The 19,661-nt window shown below is 33.1% G+C and overlaps 2 protein-coding genes and 1 long non-coding RNA gene across 4 annotated transcripts; 2 read left to right on the forward strand and 1 right to left on the reverse strand.

Annotated features, from left to right (window-relative positions):
- Positions 1-733: 733 nt before the first annotated feature.
- On the forward strand, positions 734-1,413 carry LOC105774182 (uncharacterized). Its single transcript, XR_001127291.2, has 2 exons — positions 734-1,103; positions 1,204-1,413. It is a non-coding gene; the product is annotated as an uncharacterized LOC105774182 (long non-coding RNA).
- Positions 1,414-2,280: 867 nt separating this feature from the next.
- Positions 2,281-6,297, reverse strand: LOC105774181 (uncharacterized). Of its 2 annotated transcripts, none has more exons than XM_012596566.2 (6): positions 6,095-6,297; positions 5,330-5,899; positions 3,286-3,348; positions 2,943-3,029; positions 2,684-2,836; positions 2,281-2,584 (listed from the first exon to the last, which is right to left on the reverse strand). In XM_012596566.2, exons 2-6 carry the CDS (start codon positions 5,438-5,440, stop codon positions 2,381-2,383), a joined length of 618 nt encoding a protein of 205 aa, XP_012452020.1. In that variant the 5' UTR covers positions 5,441-5,899; positions 6,095-6,297; the 3' UTR covers positions 2,281-2,380. The 2 variants fall into 2 exon arrangements, with proteins under 2 accessions (XP_012452020.1, XP_012452019.1); XM_012596565.2 differs by having other exon boundaries at positions 5,330-5,896; positions 6,095-6,296.
- Positions 6,298-18,842: 12,545 nt separating this feature from the next.
- On the forward strand, positions 18,843-19,411 carry LOC105772246 (calcium-binding protein KRP1). The gene has a single exon (XM_012593556.2). It carries the CDS (start codon positions 18,917-18,919, stop codon positions 19,253-19,255), a length of 339 nt encoding a protein of 112 aa, XP_012449010.1. The 5' UTR covers positions 18,843-18,916; the 3' UTR covers positions 19,256-19,411.
- Positions 19,412-19,661: the final 250 nt, after the last annotated feature.

Below are 19,661 nucleotides of genomic sequence, written 5' to 3' on the forward strand. Positions count from 1 at the left end.
AATTATTAAAAATATTTATTTTTAGGATTCTTTTAATTTTAAAATATTTGTTGACATGGCAAAATGCAAAGTTAGCACGAAGCACACATGTCATATCAAGTGTCGTTATCTGATTGTTCTATGGTCATGTCATCACTTAATAATAAAAATGGATAGAATTTTTAGTAGAATGATCGATGTACTCTTTAATCTACATACAAGGACTAATTAACATCATTTTTAGTAGAGAGAGTAAATGCAATCCAAATCCTAATAAAATGCTTCCATTATACTTTTTCCTAATCCTATGCATCCTTTAATTCTCGCCACTTATATAATTTTTTTTGAAAATGTCAACTCATTACTTAATGAACAAATGGATGAAATATTTAACTAAAAATTAATTTAAACTTTTTCTTACATACAAATAACAAAGACTTATTTACCCGTTTTAGAGACCTCTATAGTACTTTCACCTCATTTCATATATAATTATTCATTTATATTTGACTAACCGGTATTGTATAATTCTATGCAATTACTGAACCTGATAATGATAGTAAATGATATTTTTATGATGTATCACCCTTGAATTCATTTACATTGTATTAAATTATCGATCATCAATGCATTAAAATTAATTATATAATTATTATATAAATCTCTAATTGAATATTTAAAAAAATTAAAAAGGAATATGAGTTTTTTTTTTTGAAATAAACTTCAGATTGGGCTTTATTTAAATAACTTCAGAACTACACAGATAGACCTAAGAAAAAGAAAGAAAAGGAGCTCAGTTATAAGACTTGGCCCATCATAAGGAAAACTAAAACAAAATTAAAAGGAAACCTAATCGCCTAGGAAATCGAAAAAGGAAACAAAAATCTGAAACATATTAATGCTGCCGTTTTACCTGCCCAATCAGCACCAAATCCACTACCGTTTTGTCATTTCATCTATCTTTCCTTCTTCAAGACGTTTTCAATTCATCCAAGGGCCTGCTTTAGTCAATCTGTTACCAACCCTTCTCAGACTCCCCTCATTTCGTTTTCTCCCCTTTCCTTGTTCAATTTGGTTCTCTCGCCCTTTCACTTTTTGCTTGTTTTTCTACAGCTTCAGACCAGGTAAACTCCTTTATTTCTCTTCAACGTTTCATTTGCTAAGATATGCGCGAGACTATTTGCTAATCTTAGGATATGTTCAAATCTACAATCCTTTTAACAGTAGCTGATGAATGTCATGGATATATGCACTTACCAATGATTTGTCTGGGAAAAAGGAAGATGAGTTTAATTTCAACTAAAGGTTTATTTTTTTCGCATAATATAATATTTTTTTAATTAAATTTATGTATTTTTTAATTCGGCACTTAAGTTTTTTTTAATTTAGTACTTGAATTTAATTTTTTAATTGAATTTGACACTTTTCAAGGTAGTCAATATAGTACTGGTGGACAATTTATTTTCTACCAGTACTGGTACCATCCGGTACCAATTTATTTGTTGTATCATTTTGGATTTATCATTATTTAAAAAAACATTTTATATAAAAAATTATTTGCAAACATCAAATAATAATATTAAATAAATATCAAATATAATTTACTCATCAATTATATAAAATATTATTTAATAAACATCACAAATCCAAACCTTCATTAAACAAACTCAAAATAAGTAGATAGGAAAAAATATTTCATAAATTAAACAATAAGATCTCATATTATGCATATAACAACCCATAATTCAAAAAAACCCAAAATATATAATAAAATTTTTAAATTTAAATTTATTTTTTAGTACCAGCTAGTACACCATATTCCAGCCAGTATGGGCGAAATCAATTGATACACTCTAGTACGATCGATACCTACTGAAATTTGTACTAATTACCAGAACGGAGCATTTTGGCCAAAACGAGTGGTACTAAAACGAAATTTGTCTATCATGCATTTTTTCCTAATATAGTACCTAAGCTTCTTTTTTTTTTTTGTCCAATTTGGTACTTAACTTGTCAAATGTTACACAAATTACTCTTGTAACGCCCCCAAAAATTTGAAATTTTGCTTGTTAAATCTTATTAATAATGAGTATTTGTTTCAATGGTCAAATGTCTTAATTGTGTGTTTGAGATTTGAGGTTCAAATCCCATTTCCAGAAACACTGCAGCAAAATAAACTTTTAGCGGTATTCTTTTAGGTCTATAGCACTTGTAAAAGCGTCATTTATGAAAAAACACCACTAACTTTAACAGATTTATAACAATCCATTTTCATCCATTTTCATCCATATACAACTAGCATGAAATCCAATCAAAAACAGCAAATCTAAATAGTACTTCAAATTCATAATGTTAAAAGTTACAATGGTAAAAATATTCTTACAATAAGAAAACAAATCAGTTAAAAGCTAAGAGGATAGGATCCTGTTGCAGGGCAATGATACATCCTTGTTGACAGCTGACTCAATAAATCAATGAGAAACTCCATAAACCTTTCACAGTACAAAATAGAAGCATCATCAACTTGATCGAAAATACTAGAAGCATTACGTTCATCATCTTCACTGACAGGATTCTTCTGGGTAAAAACCTTATGATCAAGCACCTAAGTAACATGAAAAATTGGCAATTAATTGCTGCAAAATCATTGAACACCAAACCCCCACCCACCATGAAAAAAAAGGAAGCAACTTATTCATAGCACCTCAAGAAACTCTTCTATCAGATTTCTCAATAAGTTAGCTTCCAATGAAGATAAGGGATCAAGATGCACTCCTAGCTTCTTGGCATCATCAGATTCTTTCTTTATCATTCTTTTCCATTTCTTGATCAAATCTGGATTTAGACAAAGTTCCATCTATGGAGAAATGATGATGATGATGATGATGACGATGATGAGAGAGAATAAAATATCCAGCAGCAAAAGGAGACTGAAAAATACAATTCATTCAATAAAATCTTACCTGAAAATGACCATACGACAAACTGTGCCAAGATCGCAGACTTGCTAATCTAAGGACAGTTTCCATGACAATTTCATCTTCCAAACTCTGTCACATTCAACAGGCACAACATTACAAAATTGATAGTAGCTCGAGAATGTTGTTCTTGTTTACACATGTACTATGGACTATTTCTTATCATCTTCAGCTCTATTATACTGTTTTAAGGTAAGAGAGTACGCAAGTCAAGTTCTCCCATTCAACTGCCTGAGGTTATATTCCATAGGAGCAAATATTTGACAGATGCATGAATTTGTAACATCCAAAAGCATTCACTAAAATGCATACTTAGGTGCTAGATTACCTGAAAAGCATTGATCATGAAAACCAGATAATTCGTTTTCTCTGCAATGGTTAATTCTCTTCCCTGCATCCAAACCAGTAATCAAAGATTTAGCCTATTTGTCATCAATTTCTGAACAACGAATACTGAAGTACTACATCTAGTGCTTTTGTTTGAAGAAAAGAAACAAATATTACCAGATTTATGAGATCATACATAAAAAGATAATTTCTTTAAAAGATACAGTCTTCAAAAGGGGTTCAATACAGTCTGGAGGACTAGGTAAGCAAGTCGGTCATAAATATTGCCTTTGAAAAAGGTTAGGTAAATATATGTCAACAACACGTGTCAACTTTTTCAACTCTCTCCACCCGTTTTAATTTCTTTTTATTTTCTTATAATAATTATACTAGCCTGTAATTCAATCTAGATATAACTTAGATTAAATCTTTAAACGATAACTATTATCTACAAAATTCAAAATTGAAATTTACTTTATAATATTGTGCATCCAATAGGGGTAAGATGGTGGTAGAGGCATTGTAAACTTGTAATTGATGTTTATTTTCTTTTTAATTCTAACCCCTCAAGAGAAACTAATAATTCAATTCTTATACCACTTGGCTCTACTAAACTCTCATTTCTGCCATCTAGAATAGTTCGATAGTGATGTCACGACAACTATTTTATTACGTTGTTAAAAGTATATTAATTTTAAAACTTAGATTTGCATTTTAAAACACATACAAAAATAAAATAATTTTTATTTAAAAATAACATATGCAATATGAACAAAATAAAATATGTAATATGTGTAGGTGAAAACTTTTGTTTAATAATATTAATATGTACAAAAATTTAAAATGAAGCATTGATTGTGTAATAATATTAGTAATTGAGATTTTATATATGTTAATGGTATGGTTTCAAATCTCAACATTTATAATTTAAAATGAAAAAGACAAAAGAATTCTTGTAAGAATATAAGTTATTTCTCTAACCGACTCAATGTACAATTGACACTAATTCAGTGAGGTGAAACATTTGCTGTAGTGGTAAAGTTGAGATTTTATATATTCTAATGTCATGAGTTCAAATATCAACATGTATAAAATAAAATAAAAATGATTTTATTTGAAATGTAAAAAGACAAAAATAACTCTTGTATGAATGTAATTTATTTCAAATATGTAAGGTAATTTACTAATGTTTTCAACCTGATCACTTAACATTACATTATCGACCTAATAAGAAATACAGATAGACCAATCAGGAAGCGTCATACGACATAAGGGGTCAAACCATCAATATACCCTTTTTACTTCTCAACAAGAGCTGCTCTCTCTCTTTTTCAATCTAAGTTTTCCTTCATATTCCTCTATCATTTCTCTCTTCCAACACTTGTACCTCCCTCTTATCATGCTCCACCTTTAGTGAGTGAATCATCTCTGTCCTTTATGACACATTCTTGTATCATCAAATATAACAATAAATTTATAATTTTAAAAATCTTTATATTTTGATATATATATATATATATATATATATATATATATGTAAATTCTCACTACTATTCTAATTTCGCACACTCAAGCCAAAAAAATATTAAGGTAGATTTTTCTTTTCTTTTCTTTTCTTTGTATGTACATCAAATTTTATTTATGTATTGCATTTGCTAAAAAATTCTTTGTTATTGGATATCATTTTAATGTTTTTAAGAAAATGCATCATTTAAATGTTTCACTCTCCTCCTACTTCTGTTCCATCATTCTTTTAATTTTATAGAAGAACGTAACAAGCAATCAAGAACAGCACCTTACTGAAGAGCTTTCACCAAGTATATTATCAACAAAATCATAATTGACAAAAAAAAACGAATATTATCAACAAAATATGTCCTACTTCTTTTATCACCAACTCTAACATAGATAAATGTAAAATATAATTTGCTCAGAATAAGAAAGAAAAAAAAAAGTAGCAAAGCAACAAGCAAATAGTAATTGAACAAGTTAGATCTATCAAAGTTATTTAAAACGAATTTAATTTAGTTAAAAAAGGGCTTTACCTTCTCATTGACCATCAAAATCATGGACATGACATGCTCATACGAAGCCGTCTCAGCATCAAAATTCGGCCATAAGTAATTCTCCAAATACTGACTAACCTCCAATATCATAACCCTCTGCAACGGCACAGTTTTCCTCTGAGACTTCCCTTCCGACTTCACCGTAAGCTCGGTCTCATAAATATCCTTAACCAGCTGAGGGTCGAATGGCTTTTCAGGCTTCGAACTACCGCTTCTCAGCCAATTCGCGGCTGCTATTCTAGTCAGCTGGTCCCGCTAGATTTCAGACAAAGTAATAGAGCTCAGAAGGGATGAACTGTGAGGAGGTTTCATTTTCGGTTTGTCGGCTAACTCAACCAGGTACTCCGCCACATGGCAGCGCTTGAAGTCGTAAACGCCGGTTCCGTGAACCTTCGTCATTGAGAAAAGTTGAGGAGCTTTAGGGTTAGGGTTAGGGTTTTTCGCGGCAATTTACAAAGGTAGCGAAAAATGAAGCCGAATTTGAACCGGAGAAAAACAGGGATTAGCCGTTGGATCTGCTAAAATTGTCATCAAAATAAAACCAACCTACTAAAAAGAAAATTAAAAAGTGATTACTGGGTGAATGAAAAAGACCTAGAGTGGAAAAATGAGCAATACTCAAAAAGCCATCAGATTTCATTAATATCCAAGCAGTTTGATAAAGTTTTCTTAAAGCCCTTCATACGAAGAGAAATATCTTCAAGTTGAAAAAGATGGGAGAGCGTAGACGTTAGAAAGACTTACCATTTTGAAGCTTTGATCTGAGAGGGAGGGAAGGAAAGACGGCTAAAGAGGGAGGAGGAGGAGATAGATTATATAAAAGGTAGTATAGAACTTAAAAACCCTAATATCGAGACACCATGATAGACTTCAGATCAACGACTAAGATCTTCTTCTTCTTCTGTTTGCTTAAATTGCTTTCTCTAGGGTTTTGTTTTGGGCGTAATGGTATTTTTGGTCATTTACTCAATTTAATTGGGTATTAACTAATTTCAGGTCAGCAATAAAATAATAATAATTTGAGGTGAAATTATTTTCTTGTTGAAAGAAAATTGGTAAATTTTTAATAATGTATTTCTCGTATTGGTAAATTTTAGTTTTTATGATTTTCGAATTTTAAAATTTTAACCTAGTCCAAATAGTAATAGTTAATATGTTGGTCAAATTTTGCTATCAGTCACAAGCAATTTGTGAATTTAGTTCATAATCTTCAATTTGTTTATTTTAACTCTTACGCTTTTTAAATTTTAAAGTTTTAATCTTAACTCAAAACCGTAGCAATTGAATCATTAATTAAAATGATATTATTTTTGTGAGTATTATATAAAAATAGTAAATTAACATAGTATTATACATTTGATAAATCGTAAAATTTAACTTAATTGATTTAACAATTATAGTTTGATCAAGACTAAAATTTAAAATTTAATAAATACAAGAATTAAAAATAATTAAATTAAAATATAGAGACTAAAATTGTAACTTATACGTAATAAAAGAGCAGATGGTAAGGATGTACATGGACCAAAGGCCCATGTACAAGAAATGGCGCAAATCACAATATAAATGTAAATTTGGTGGACTTAATACATGGACCTTTTGCTGCATTTTCAGCAAAAATGCAACTAAAAAAATTAAATTTCTGTATTGAAACGGTGCCGTTTTGAAAATTTTAATACATAGTTGCAGCGTTTTTGGTCTAAATGCTGCTATTACTTACCATTTGCAGCGTTTTTTTTATAAACGCCGCTAATGATTGACTTTTTTTATAATTTTATATTTAATTATTACATAATTCATATCAACTTTAAATAAATAATTTTGAAAATTTAAGTAATATTTAAAAGAATTAAATAAATTTTAAAATTTTTATATAATTTTTTTGTAAGAAAACAAAACAAAATAAAAATTCAAAATATGAAAAAAGCTTTAAAAACTATAATGATAATTTTAATATATTAAAATTCATATTATCTCTTTACAACTATATAATAATTATTTAATATATAAATTAAAAACTTAATCAGTCATATACCAAAAACACTTTAAAAATATTTTAAATAATAGCATTTTAATTTTTTTTCATTTTTAACATATATTTTTCTATGTTTTTACTTTCAAATTTTTTCTACGTGTCATTAGTTTTTTCTGAAGATTTTAAATATTAAATTAAAAATAAATTGTATTTTAATGAATATATAGAAACTAGTTAAATAATAAATAGAAGAGGATGAAAGAATGCATGAGTTGTCGAAAAGAATACATGATGGCCACTTGGATGATGGGTGAGAATACAGGGAGTAAAACGGTGCCGTTTTGTTTAAAATAAGACCCTAAACACTAAATCATAAATCCTAAGCCCCTAAATCCCAAACCATAAACTTTAAACCGTAAACCCTAAGCCCCTAACCTGTTTTTGATTCAAACGCCGCTATAAACGCCGCTAAAAACCTGTTTTGCTGTAGTGAAATTTTATCAATTGTTTTAAATCAACTCTTATTTTGAACCTTAGACTTAAGTTCGATTCTATGTCAAAAATGAGCCTGTTGGTTCAATGGTTAAGCTTTTGAATACTCATGAGTCTTGTGCTCGAATCCCTATGTAGGTAGTAAGGACAATATTGTTTTTGTGTTGTTTTCTAAAATTTATCTTGTTTTTTAAAATTAACTGACGGTTTCACTTTCCCAATTTCTTTCTTGTTCCAAGACAAAGAAAAAAAAACAAATGCTTCTTTTTCTTCTTATTTGTTTTTTTTCTTTTTGCTCCTTTTTACTTCGAATCGTTTCTTTTCTTTTTGGTTATATTAATTGGATGAGAATCTATTTGTATCTGTTGTGTTTCATTCTGTTGTGCCATTAATTTTCAATTGAACCGTGTAAGTGTCTTTTATCCAGTTATTTTTGCTTGAGTTTGATAATGGTCGATTTTTCTTCTCTTTCGCTTGGATTGAATTCCTAATTTGCATAAGTCTATGGTAGGAGAAGTTCTCGAGAGTAACGTTCCTCCATCAAAGTATGGTTTTCGTAATTTCTGCTTTACGTAAGGGTAGGTGTTAATTTCAACTTGGTTTCCGTCGAAGTTTTTCGACGTAGTTTTAGTTTAGTTGCGAATTTAGCGTTTGGGTTGTGATTTATCGTGTAATTGGTTGTTGGATGGTTTTTTCTAAGTTCCACATTTTTCTGCGTTGCTCCTACATCAAAGCTATATCAGGTATGTAACGAAAACTCGAATTTCTGTCAATTTTGAACACTAGAAAACATGGCTCTCGACGCCACATAGTCGTGTGGTAGGCTATGTGAGCCACACGACATTGTGTCAGGTCATGTAACTCACTGTTTTTAAATTGGAGGCACACAGGCTATGGACACGGGCGTATGTCTGGGCCATATAACTCATTGTTTATATTATGGGTTACACAGGCTAGGGACACGTGCGTGTGTCCAGGCTATGTAACTCACTGTTTTGAACTTGGAATCATACAGGCCAATGACATAATCTTGTGTCCAGGCCATGTGAGGGGTTGTGAGTCACACGGGCGTGTGCTTGGCCATATGCCAGACCGTGTAACTCATTGTTTTGAGCTACACGGTGTGTGGACCACACGGGCCAGACACCCAAGTTGTGTGAAATTTTATGGGCGTGTGGGCCAAAATACTAAAATTTTCCCTAGGGTCGTAGGCGTTGTTCGAATCAAATGTGGGCCTTCCGCAAGGTCCGTATGATTTTAATTAGACTGTATAACTGATATCCAATATTCTGATTATGAATAATTGATTATTTGTTCATATAATTAATACGATAACCGTTAAATGATAATGATCTATATTATCTAATTACAAATTGTATTTGGATAACTATATGTATATCCTTAATATCTGATATCTGTAATTTGTATTTGGTGGAATGGTATACAGAAGGAAGTGCTAGCAGATTAATGATCTGCTGAATTGAATAGCTAAGCCACAAATTTGTATCTGATTCTGGGGATTTATTACATACTGATTTGATAGTTATTCTACAATCACTCTGAAATGTGACCTACAAACACTAATTGGTGTGTAAGGCTGGATAGGTCCTTGATACCTTATATGGTGTGTTGGGATGGTTAGAGATAGTGTGTAGCGGATTGGGATAGGAAACTACATCTGATTCTAATCTGTTGTACATCCGTATGAGATATGTTCTACATCTTATCTAAATTGTTACGATAATACTGAGTATCATTTGTTTCAAGTTCTGTATCTGAATTTGGGAAATTACCGTTATATTTGTATTGTTGTCTTGTCTTTATACCTGTTACACACATTGAGTGATAAACTCATTCTATTTGTTAACTAAATTGTAGGTAACCCACAGACTTAGGAGGTTCAGTGTGTCAGGAGCTCAGTCATCTTTCTTTACTAGATATTTTACTGTTTGTTTAAATTTGAACTAACATATGTTTCATTTCAGACTACGATTTGAAAGCTCGGATTTCCATGTTGGCTTAACTATTTAAATGTTTTCTATATGATGAACTTTAAAATACTTAAAGGTTGGTTTATTTTAATATCAATTGATGTAGCCTCTAGACTTGGTCTTAACTTCTAAACCGGGTTTGGGGTGTTACATTTAGTGGTATCAGAGTTAAGTTACAAAACTCAGGTTGTGTTTTCGAGGCTTCCATTTTTAGGAACAGTATGGTTTGATTAAAAATGTTTATCTAATTAACTTTGAAAATTAATTTTATAAAGACCGAGTCTGCGACACCGAACTTGTAGGCATTCTTATTTTTGCTACACTACATAGCTAGAAAGTACCGTAGTAATTGAACTGGTCTGCTTAGTTAAATCATATGATATGAATTGCCATAAGATATCTTATAAGAATTTCGAACTGATTGGTGTTATTCTAACATTGTAGATAAATTGATAAAATAAGCTCGCGCGATAGTCGTGAATGTGGTTCTTGTGGGCGTCGCGGGCGATGAGGAGGAACTCGAGTAGAGTCATCCTCTATGGGCATTATGCCCAATCTGGAAACCAGCGACACTGTTGGTACTCCTACTGCTGAGACCGGGTATCAGACTTTGATAGCTGAGGATGATGCACTATGGGTATCAGACTTTGATAGCTGAGGATGGTGCACTATCTCAAGCTATGTTACGAGCGTTAAAAAGGGTCGTTAGGACTAATTCTGGATTTGGGGGTCGTGGGTCAGTTATTGAATGACTCTGATCGAACGATGTGGTGGTTTTTAGAGGCGTTACTAGAGTCGCTCTGACAGTGGCTAAGTACTGGCTAGAGGCTATAGAGCGCATCATGAATGATATTGACTATACACTTACGTAAAAATTGAGGGGTGTAGTGTCTCTACTCCAAGATGAGGCATACAGTGGGGTTTACTGTTGAGGAGGGCACCCAGCACGAACAAATTACTTGGGATTTTTTCAAGAACACCTTTCAAAGTAAGTATGTGGTGGTGAGTTATGAGGAGGCTCGTAGATGCGAGTTTATGAGCTTAGTTTAGGGTGAAAGGTCTGTGGCCGAGTACGAAGCTGAGTTTCTGAGATTAAACAGGTATGTTCAAGCACTGGTTTCAACTAATTTATGATAAGAGTATCCGATTTGAGGAATAATTCAAGAACAATATGAGAGTCTTGATAGCTACACAGAAGGAGCGGGTTATTGCCATCTTGGTGGACAAGGTAAAGATTGCTGAGGAAGTTAAGCGCATTGAGCGTGAAAAGAGAGACCGAGAAAAAGGTCAGAGTAAGGTCCCTCTAGTTCTGCTCAGCACCCTAAGAAACAAGCTAGGTTTGATAGGCCTCCAAGGATTGAGGCATCAGCTATACCAATTGAGATTCAGACTTGTGGTGATTGTGGGAGGCACTACCTGGGTGAGTGTTAGAGAAAACTGAAGGCTTATCTTTAATGCGGGTCGATGGTGCATCGTTTTAGGAACTGTCCTCAACGATTTGATTAGGTGAAAACTTTGGCACAGATCCCGACTTTAGGGCCCGTTCAGCCTCCAAGAGTAGCTCAACAGTCGCATAGGGGTTGTGGTACGGTTAGGGGCGATAATGGATCCGACAGAGGCCAGAGAGCACCTGGCAGAGGTGCAGTTAAGACTGAGGCACGTCAGCCTACTCTTGTGTATATAGCGAGGCACCAGGAGGACAGTGATAACATCGACGTTATAACGGGTACGTTCGTATTCATTATGTTCTGTATTTTGCTCTGATAGATATTGGTTCCACTCATTCATATGTATCTAGTATTTATGTGAATTTAGGTGTATATATATTGAGTATACTACTATAAATATATCCATAATTAGTCCTTTGGGCCAGTCATTCTGAGTTGATAAAGTGTATAGATGTGTTATGTTAGAAATTCAAGGTGTTGTGTTTCTTGCTAACCTGATGGAATTCCTATTTAGAGAGTTTGATCTGATTCTGGGAATGGATTACCTCATGGAACATCGAGGCAATCTAGATTGCACCTCTAAGAGGGTAACCTTGAGATCGGATGAGGATACCAAGATCGTTATGGTTAGTGAGCATCGAGATTACCTTTCTAATATAATCTCTACATTTATAGCTGAAAAGTTAGTTTGGAAAGGTTGTGAAGCATACCTGGACTTTGTGTCTGACTCTGGTTCTATAAAGCTTTCTATTAAGAATATTTGAACTGTAAAAGACTTCTGGGATGTTTTCTCAGAGGAGTTGTCGGGGATACCTCTGAACATGGAGGTCGAGTTTGGAATTAAACTTTTACCGGGTACAGCTCCTGTTTTTATTACCCCTTATCACATTACACCAAAGAAACTTATAGAATTAAAATCTTAACTTTAAAAACATTTCGATCGAAGATTCATTCGATCGAGTGTGTTCCCATGGGGAGCATCGGTTCTATTTGTTAAGAAAAAGGATGACATGATGAGGATGTGTGTAGATTATTGTCAATTGAATAAGTTGACAGTAAATAACGTATATCTACTTCCAAGAATCGATGGTCTATTTAGTTAGTTCCATGAGGCATCGATATTCTCTAAAATTGATCTCCGTTATGGGTATCATCAGCTCAAGATTAAAGAGACTGATGTGTATAAGACCGTTTACAGGACTCGTTATGGGTATTACAAGTTCCTAGTTATGCCTGTCAGTTGGTCTAATGCTCCGGCTACATTTATAGATTTAATGAATCAGGTATTTCAGTCGTATCTAGATCAGTTTACCGTAGTTTTCATCGACGATATTTTAATTTATTCTAAGATTGAGAGAGAGCGATAAGTACTTTCGAATCGTCTTGTAGATACTCCATGAGAAACAACTGTATGCTAAATTTAACAAGTGTGAGTTCTGGTTACAGAAGGTTACTTTTTAAGGTAATATAATATCGTCTGAGGGGATCTGAGTTGATCCTAAGAAAATTAAGGTTGTGATCAAGTGGAATGTGTATGAGATCCGGAGTTTCCTTGGGTTGACAGGTTACTATTGAAGATTTGTGGAAGGGTTCTCACTTATCACAACTCCCCTAACTAAGCTGTTGCGTAAGAACACGCCGTTTGTATGGTACGATGAACAACAAGCGAGATTTGAGAAGCTCAAGTCCGTTTTGATGCAGACGCCTATTTTGGTACAACCTAAATCTGGTAGAGAGTTTGTTGTCTACAATAATACTTTACATGTCGGTTTGGGCTATTTTTGATGCAGGATGGTAAAGTTGTAGCTTACGCTTTCTGACAGCTTAAGTCACACGAGGGTAGCTATTCCACTCACGACCTTGAGGTTGTTGCGGTTGTTTTTGCTTTGAAAATTTGGAGGCATTATCTATTTGGTGAGAAGTGTATCATATACATCGATCCTAAGAGCCTCAAGTATCTGTTAACTCAGAAGGAGTTAAACCTTAGACAACGTAGATGGGTTAAGTTGCTTAAGGACTATGACTGTACGATAGAGTATTATCTCGAAAAAACCAACGTTATGATCGATGCTCTAAGTTGTAAAGCAATGATTGATCTGAAGGTGATGTTTGCTCGTCTGAGTTTGTTTGATGAACGTAGTCTAGTGACTAAGTTGTAGGTTAAACTACCTCAGGTTGATTAAAGTTGAGCTAAATAGTTGAGTGATGAGTCTCTAGTTTCTCGTTTTCATTAGGTTGAGGGTAGTGGAACTTTTAATTTTTGATTAAACAATGATAGGGTTTTGTGTTTTAAAGGTCAGGTCTATGTGCCTAACGATGTTAAGTTAATGCAATCGATTCTGCAGGAAGTGTATAACAACCCTTATGCTATGCACCCCAGTGGAAATAAAATGTATAGGGATATTCGAGAGTTGTACTAATGACTCAGTTTAAAATGGGAAGTAATTTTCTTTGTCTCTCACTGTCTGACGTGCCAGAAGGTTAAGGATGAACACCAATTGCCTTCAGGTCTGCTACAACCGGTTAAAATTCTCCTTTGGAAGTGGGAGTGGGTAACGATGGACTTCGTTAGTGGGTTACCCTTGACACCCACTAAAAAAGATTCAGTTTGGATCATCATTGATCGATTAACCAGGTCTGCTCATTTCCTACCTATTAGGACATTTTATTCGCTTTAAAAATTGGCTAAGTTGTATGTTTCCGATATTGTAAGACTGCACGTTGTGTCGATTTTGATTATCTCTGACAAAGACCTACGTTTTACTTCTCGATTCTGGAAAAAATATCACGAGGCATTAGGTACTTGATTGGATTTTAGTACTGCGTATCATCCATAGACCAACGGACAGTTTGAGCGAGTCATTCAGATTCTGGAAGATATGTTGTGGAGTTGTGTAATCGACTTTCGGGGTAGTTCGGAAGACTATTTACCATTGGTTGAGTTTGCATATAATAACAACTTTTAGTCTAGTATCCAGATAGGGCCTTATGAGGCCTTGTATGGTCGTAAGTGTCGAACCCCTATATGTTGGACTGAGTTAGGTGAACATCAAGTTTTGGGCCCCAAGCTAGTTTCTAAAACTGAAAATACTGTTAAATTGATTCGAGACCATCTTAAGGCAGCTTCGAATCGACAGAAATCTTATGCAAAATTAAAAAGGCATGATATCAAGTATTCTATGGGTGATAAGGTATTTCTGAAAGTTTCTCCGTGGAAAAAAGTTCTCCGGCCCGGGCATAAGTGCAAGTTGAGCCCGAGATTCATTGGACCTTACTACATTCTTAAACGTGTCAGACTGGTCACCTATCACCTAGAGCTACCTCCTGAATTAGATTGAATTGATAATGTGTTCCACGTCTTTATGTTGGGACGGTATCAATTTGATCCATCTCACATTGTTACTATTGAGGAGATTGAGGTACGACCGGATTTGACTTTTGAGGAGGAGTCTGTTCAAATTTTGGATCGAGATGTCAAGGTCTTGAGGATAAAAATCGTTTCTCTAGTTAAGGTCCTGTAGCGGAATCATGGTACCAAGGAAAACCACTTGGGAACCTGAGGATTCGATTTGTCAACAGTACCCTCATCTGTTTGAATCAGGTAAATTTTGAGGCCGAAATTTCTTTTACGGGGAGAGAGTTGTAACGCTCTAAAATTTTAAATTTTTTCTTGTTAAAATCTGTTAATAATGAGTAATTATTTTAATGGTCAAGTGCCTTAATTGTGTGTTTGAGATCCGAGGTTCAAATCCCATTTCTGGAAATTTTGTAAATTGTTTTGAAATAACTCTTATTTTGAACCCTAGACTTAAGTTTGATTCTGTGTCAAAAATGAGTCTGCTGGTTTAATGGTTAAGCTTCTATATACTTATGGGTCTTGTGTTTGAATCCCTGCATAGGTAGTAAGGAAAATATTATTTTTGTGCTGTTTTGTAAAATTATTCTTGTTTTTTAAAATTAATTGACAATTTCACTTTCCCAATTTTTTCCTGTTCCAAGACAAAGAAAAAAAACGTTTCTTTTTCTTCTCATTTGTTTTTTCGTTTCTTTTTGTTTTTCTTTTTGCTCCTTTTTTATTCGAATCATTTATTTTCTTTTTGGTTATATTAATTAGTTGAGAATTTGTTCCTATATGTTCTGTTTCGTTCTGTTGTGCCGTTAGTTTTCAATTGAACCGTGTAAGTCTTCTTTTATCTAGTTGTTTTTGCTTGAGTTTGATAATGGTCAGTTTTTTCTTCTTTTTCGTTTGGATTGAATTCCTGGTTTGCATAAATTTGTGATAGGCAAAATTCTCGAGAGTAACCTTCCTCCATCGATGTAGGGTTCTCGTAATTGCTGCTTTATGCAAGGGTAGGTGTTAATTTTGACTTAGTTTCCGTCGAAGTTCTTCGACATAGTTTCAGTTTAGATGCAAATTTAGCGTTTGGGTTGTGATCAATCAAGTAATTAGTTATTTGGATGGTCATTTCTAGGTTTCAGATTTTTCTACATTGCTCCTACATCGAAACTATATCAAGTGTGTAACAAAAAACCTAAATTTCTACAAATTTCGAACGTTGGGAAGCATGAATCTCGATGCCACACAGCCTGGCACACGGTCGTGTGTCAGGTCGATTAACTTACTGTTTTAGAATTGGAGGCACACGGGCTTATGTCCAGGTCGTGTAACTCACTGTTTCTATTTTGAGTCACACGGGCTAGGGACACGGGCGTGTGTCCAGGTCATGTAACTTACTATTTTAGATTTAGGATCAAACGGGATAGGGACACGAGTACGTGTCCAGGCTGTGTGAGGGGTTGTGAGTCACATGGTCGTGTGCTTGGTTGTGTGCCAAACCGTGTTACTCACTATTTTGAGCCATACGACCGTGTGCTGGGCCGTGTGAATCCACACGGGTGTGTGGGCCAAAATACTGAAATTTTCCCTAGGGCCATAGGTGTTGTTTGTATCGAACGTAAGCCTTCCATAGGGTCCGTATGATCTGAATTAAACTGTATAACTGATATCCAATATTCTAAGGCTGAATAATTGATTATATGTACGTATAATTGATGTGATAATCGTTAAATGATAATGATCTGTATTATCTGATTAGGGATTTTATTTGGATAACTGTATGTATATACTTGATATCTGATATCTGTAATCTGCATCTGCATTGGGTGGAAATGGTATAAAGAAGGAACTGCTGGCAGTTTAATGATCTGCTGAAGTGAATGGCTAAGCCACAAATCTGTATCTAATTCTGGCAATTCATCGCATACTAATCTGGCAACTAGTCTGTAATCACTCTGAAATGTGTCATACCAAAACTACTTGGTGTGTAGGGATGGATGGGTACTTGATACATTATATGGTGTGTTGGGATGGTTAGAGATGGTGTGTAGTAGATGGGCGTAGGAAATTGCATCTGATTCTAATCTATTCTGCATCCGTATCTAATATGTTCTGCATCTTATCTGAATTATTACGATAATAATGAGTATCATTTGTTTCTAATTCTGTATCCGAATTTGGGAAATTAATGTTATATTTATATTGTTGTCTTGCCTTTATACCTGTTACACACATTGAGTGATAAACTCATTCTATTTGTTGACTGAATTGCAGGTAACCTACAGACTTAGGAGGTTCGGTGTGTCAGGAGCTTGGTCATCTCTCTTTTTTAGATATTTTACTGTTTGTTTAAATTTGAACTAATGTAAGTTTTATTTCAGACTACGATTTGTAAGCTCGAATTTCCATGTTGGTATAACTATTTAATTGTTTTCTGTATGTCAAACTTTAAAATACTTAAGGTTTGGTTTGTTTTAATATCAATTGATGTAGCCTCCAGATTTGGTCTTAACTTCTAGGCCGGGTTTGGGGTGTTACAACTCTAATATGCAAACATAGTTATTTTTATGAAGAGTAAAAAAAATGTATCATTGACATGTGATAGATGAAATGAGGTTTTTTTTTTTTGCATTTTAAATATTGAATTACTTTTAGTTTTATTTATTTTATTTTATTTAACATAATGAATTTATTTTATTTTAAGTTTTTAAAACTCTTGTTTTTCTTTTAAATCCATTATTTAAGCGTAGCTCAAAGCATAATTTTGAATAATTAATTCCTTTGATACTAATAACATTTTGTGGAATTAAGGACTTTGTGAAGATTAGGTCATAATTTAAGGATGTAGTCTCTCTTGAATCATTTTTACCATTAACAAGCAAAGTAATCTCAACCCGTATGAAAACTAAAATTTTATCACATTGTTTAGCAGAACAGAAGAAACTCCTAATAAATGTAATCATTTCTATCATTAAATTTCATGTTATCAGCTACATGTCAATCATACAATAGTTAGTTTTGTCTTCTCATTGGAAAAACTAACCTTGTTAGTGTTTTAGGGTAATTTGTATAATATTTGACAAGTTTAAGTACCAAATTGGACCAACAAAAGCTTAGGTACCAAATTAAGAAAAATTGCCAAGTTCATGTGTCAAATTAAATCAAGTGTCAAGTTTAAGTATCAAATTGGATAAAAAAAACTTAGATACCAAATTAAAGTCTGTCAAGTTCAAGTATCATACGTTATATTAAACCGTTTCTTTTCATCCAAGTTGTGATTATCATATAATCTAGAATTAATTATGTCATTAATGATTTAAATTAAGGATTATTATCCTATACACGGCGAATGGAATAAAAAAAACTCCACAAGGGAGTTTAGGATGATATCACTTGTTTATAGTGTGTAATAAAATAATGATAAAATAGAGTTAGTATTTGGTACAAAGACAGTGTATTTTTTTAATTCCACAAGCAATCTTAAATAATTGTCACTTTTTCTTAAAATATTTTACTATACCCTTACAAACAGGGGTGTAACTATGGGCTAGCAGGGGCCCTGACCTTAAAGTGAAAAATTTTCTATTTAAACCTTTTAAAATTTTTAAAATTTTAAATTAGTAAAAATAAAATTACACTTTGACCCCTAAAATTGATAAAATTTTGATTTAATATTTTAAAAATTATAAAATATAAGTTATAAAATTATGAAATTACATTTTACTATTGTAAAAATTATAATTTAATTTTGCCCTAAAATTAATTTTAGTTTCGCCATTGCTTACAAGACACTTGTTAACCTTCTAATTTTGTTTGTGAAGTTTAAAAAACTTGATTTCTTTTGAAGAATAATTACCTTAAATTAAAACACTCATACATGCAACTAAATGCATCCATTTCTTTCGTATTTAATCATTTTCTTAGTATTATATGGTTACAAGTTAGTTCTCCAGTAAAATTGGCCTCCGAAGCAAAGAAACAATCTATAACTAGAAATAAATAATTAGCACTTGATATGACCAATTATGAATTATATCACATATGCAACTTCGAGGAAGGACGACAATTTTCTTACACAAAAAGCACATAACATATAAAGGCAACAATCGCCATCCAAGACAACCTTCGTATTTTTTATCTCCACCTTTAATTTGTTCTCATTAACACTCTTTCCTCGAACATTTCTTCTCTTCTACACTCTCTTAGCTTTATTCTTTTTCCATCACATATAAATACCCTCATTTTATACCAACCATTCCATTTCTAGATCATACCCCTAAAATAAAACAATAGGGTCTTTTTCTTTGTTCATATATTTATTCAATGGCGTCCCAAAATAGTGTGGTGTTTGAAGATTTTTTTCCTGCCATGGTTGAGAAGTTGGGTGCTGAAGGTTTCATGAAGGAGCTTTGTAACGGGTTTCGTTTGCTTGTGGATGGTGACAAAGGAGTGATCACTTTCGAGAGCTTGAAGAAGAACTCGGCATTGCTTGGCTTGCAAGATATGAGCGATGAAGAGGCAATTTGTATGTTGAGAGAAGGTGATTTGGACGGTGATGGAGCTTTGAATGAGATGGAATTTTGTACCCTCATGCTTAGGCTTAGTCCTGAGTTGATGAATAGTTCCATGAAATTATTGGTTGAAGCTATTGTCAATTTCTAGACCGTTCATCAAACTAGTATTGATTATGATTTTGTACCCCCAGGAAAAAAAATCCAACTATTAGAACTACTGTTTTTTATTTTAATCATTTTGTCCCCATCATTTGCCAATTATGAGTAGCCTCTTTTTGCAATTTAGAAGAGTAATAAACCAATAGTTAAACTCTTTTTTTTTTAGTTCCAACCAAGTAATTATATCAACCATTCCAAAAAAAAAAAACTTACATGAAATCGGAAGACAATTTCTCACTTCAACATTGTCAGAAAACCCTTCCAAACTCAATGGAGAGAAACAACAATTGTGAATATATTCAGTATGTGGTGCTCTATTTACTTTTTTTTTTTAAAATATCCATATTTGGTACGTATTTAGATTAGATATGTGATTATGATGCTCCAACAATCTT

The sequence above is a fragment of the Gossypium raimondii genome, chromosome 6, assembly GCF_025698545.1.
Source record: "Gossypium raimondii isolate GPD5lz chromosome 6, ASM2569854v1, whole genome shotgun sequence".
Lineage (NCBI taxonomy): Eukaryota > Viridiplantae > Streptophyta > Magnoliopsida > Malvales > Malvaceae > Gossypium > Gossypium raimondii.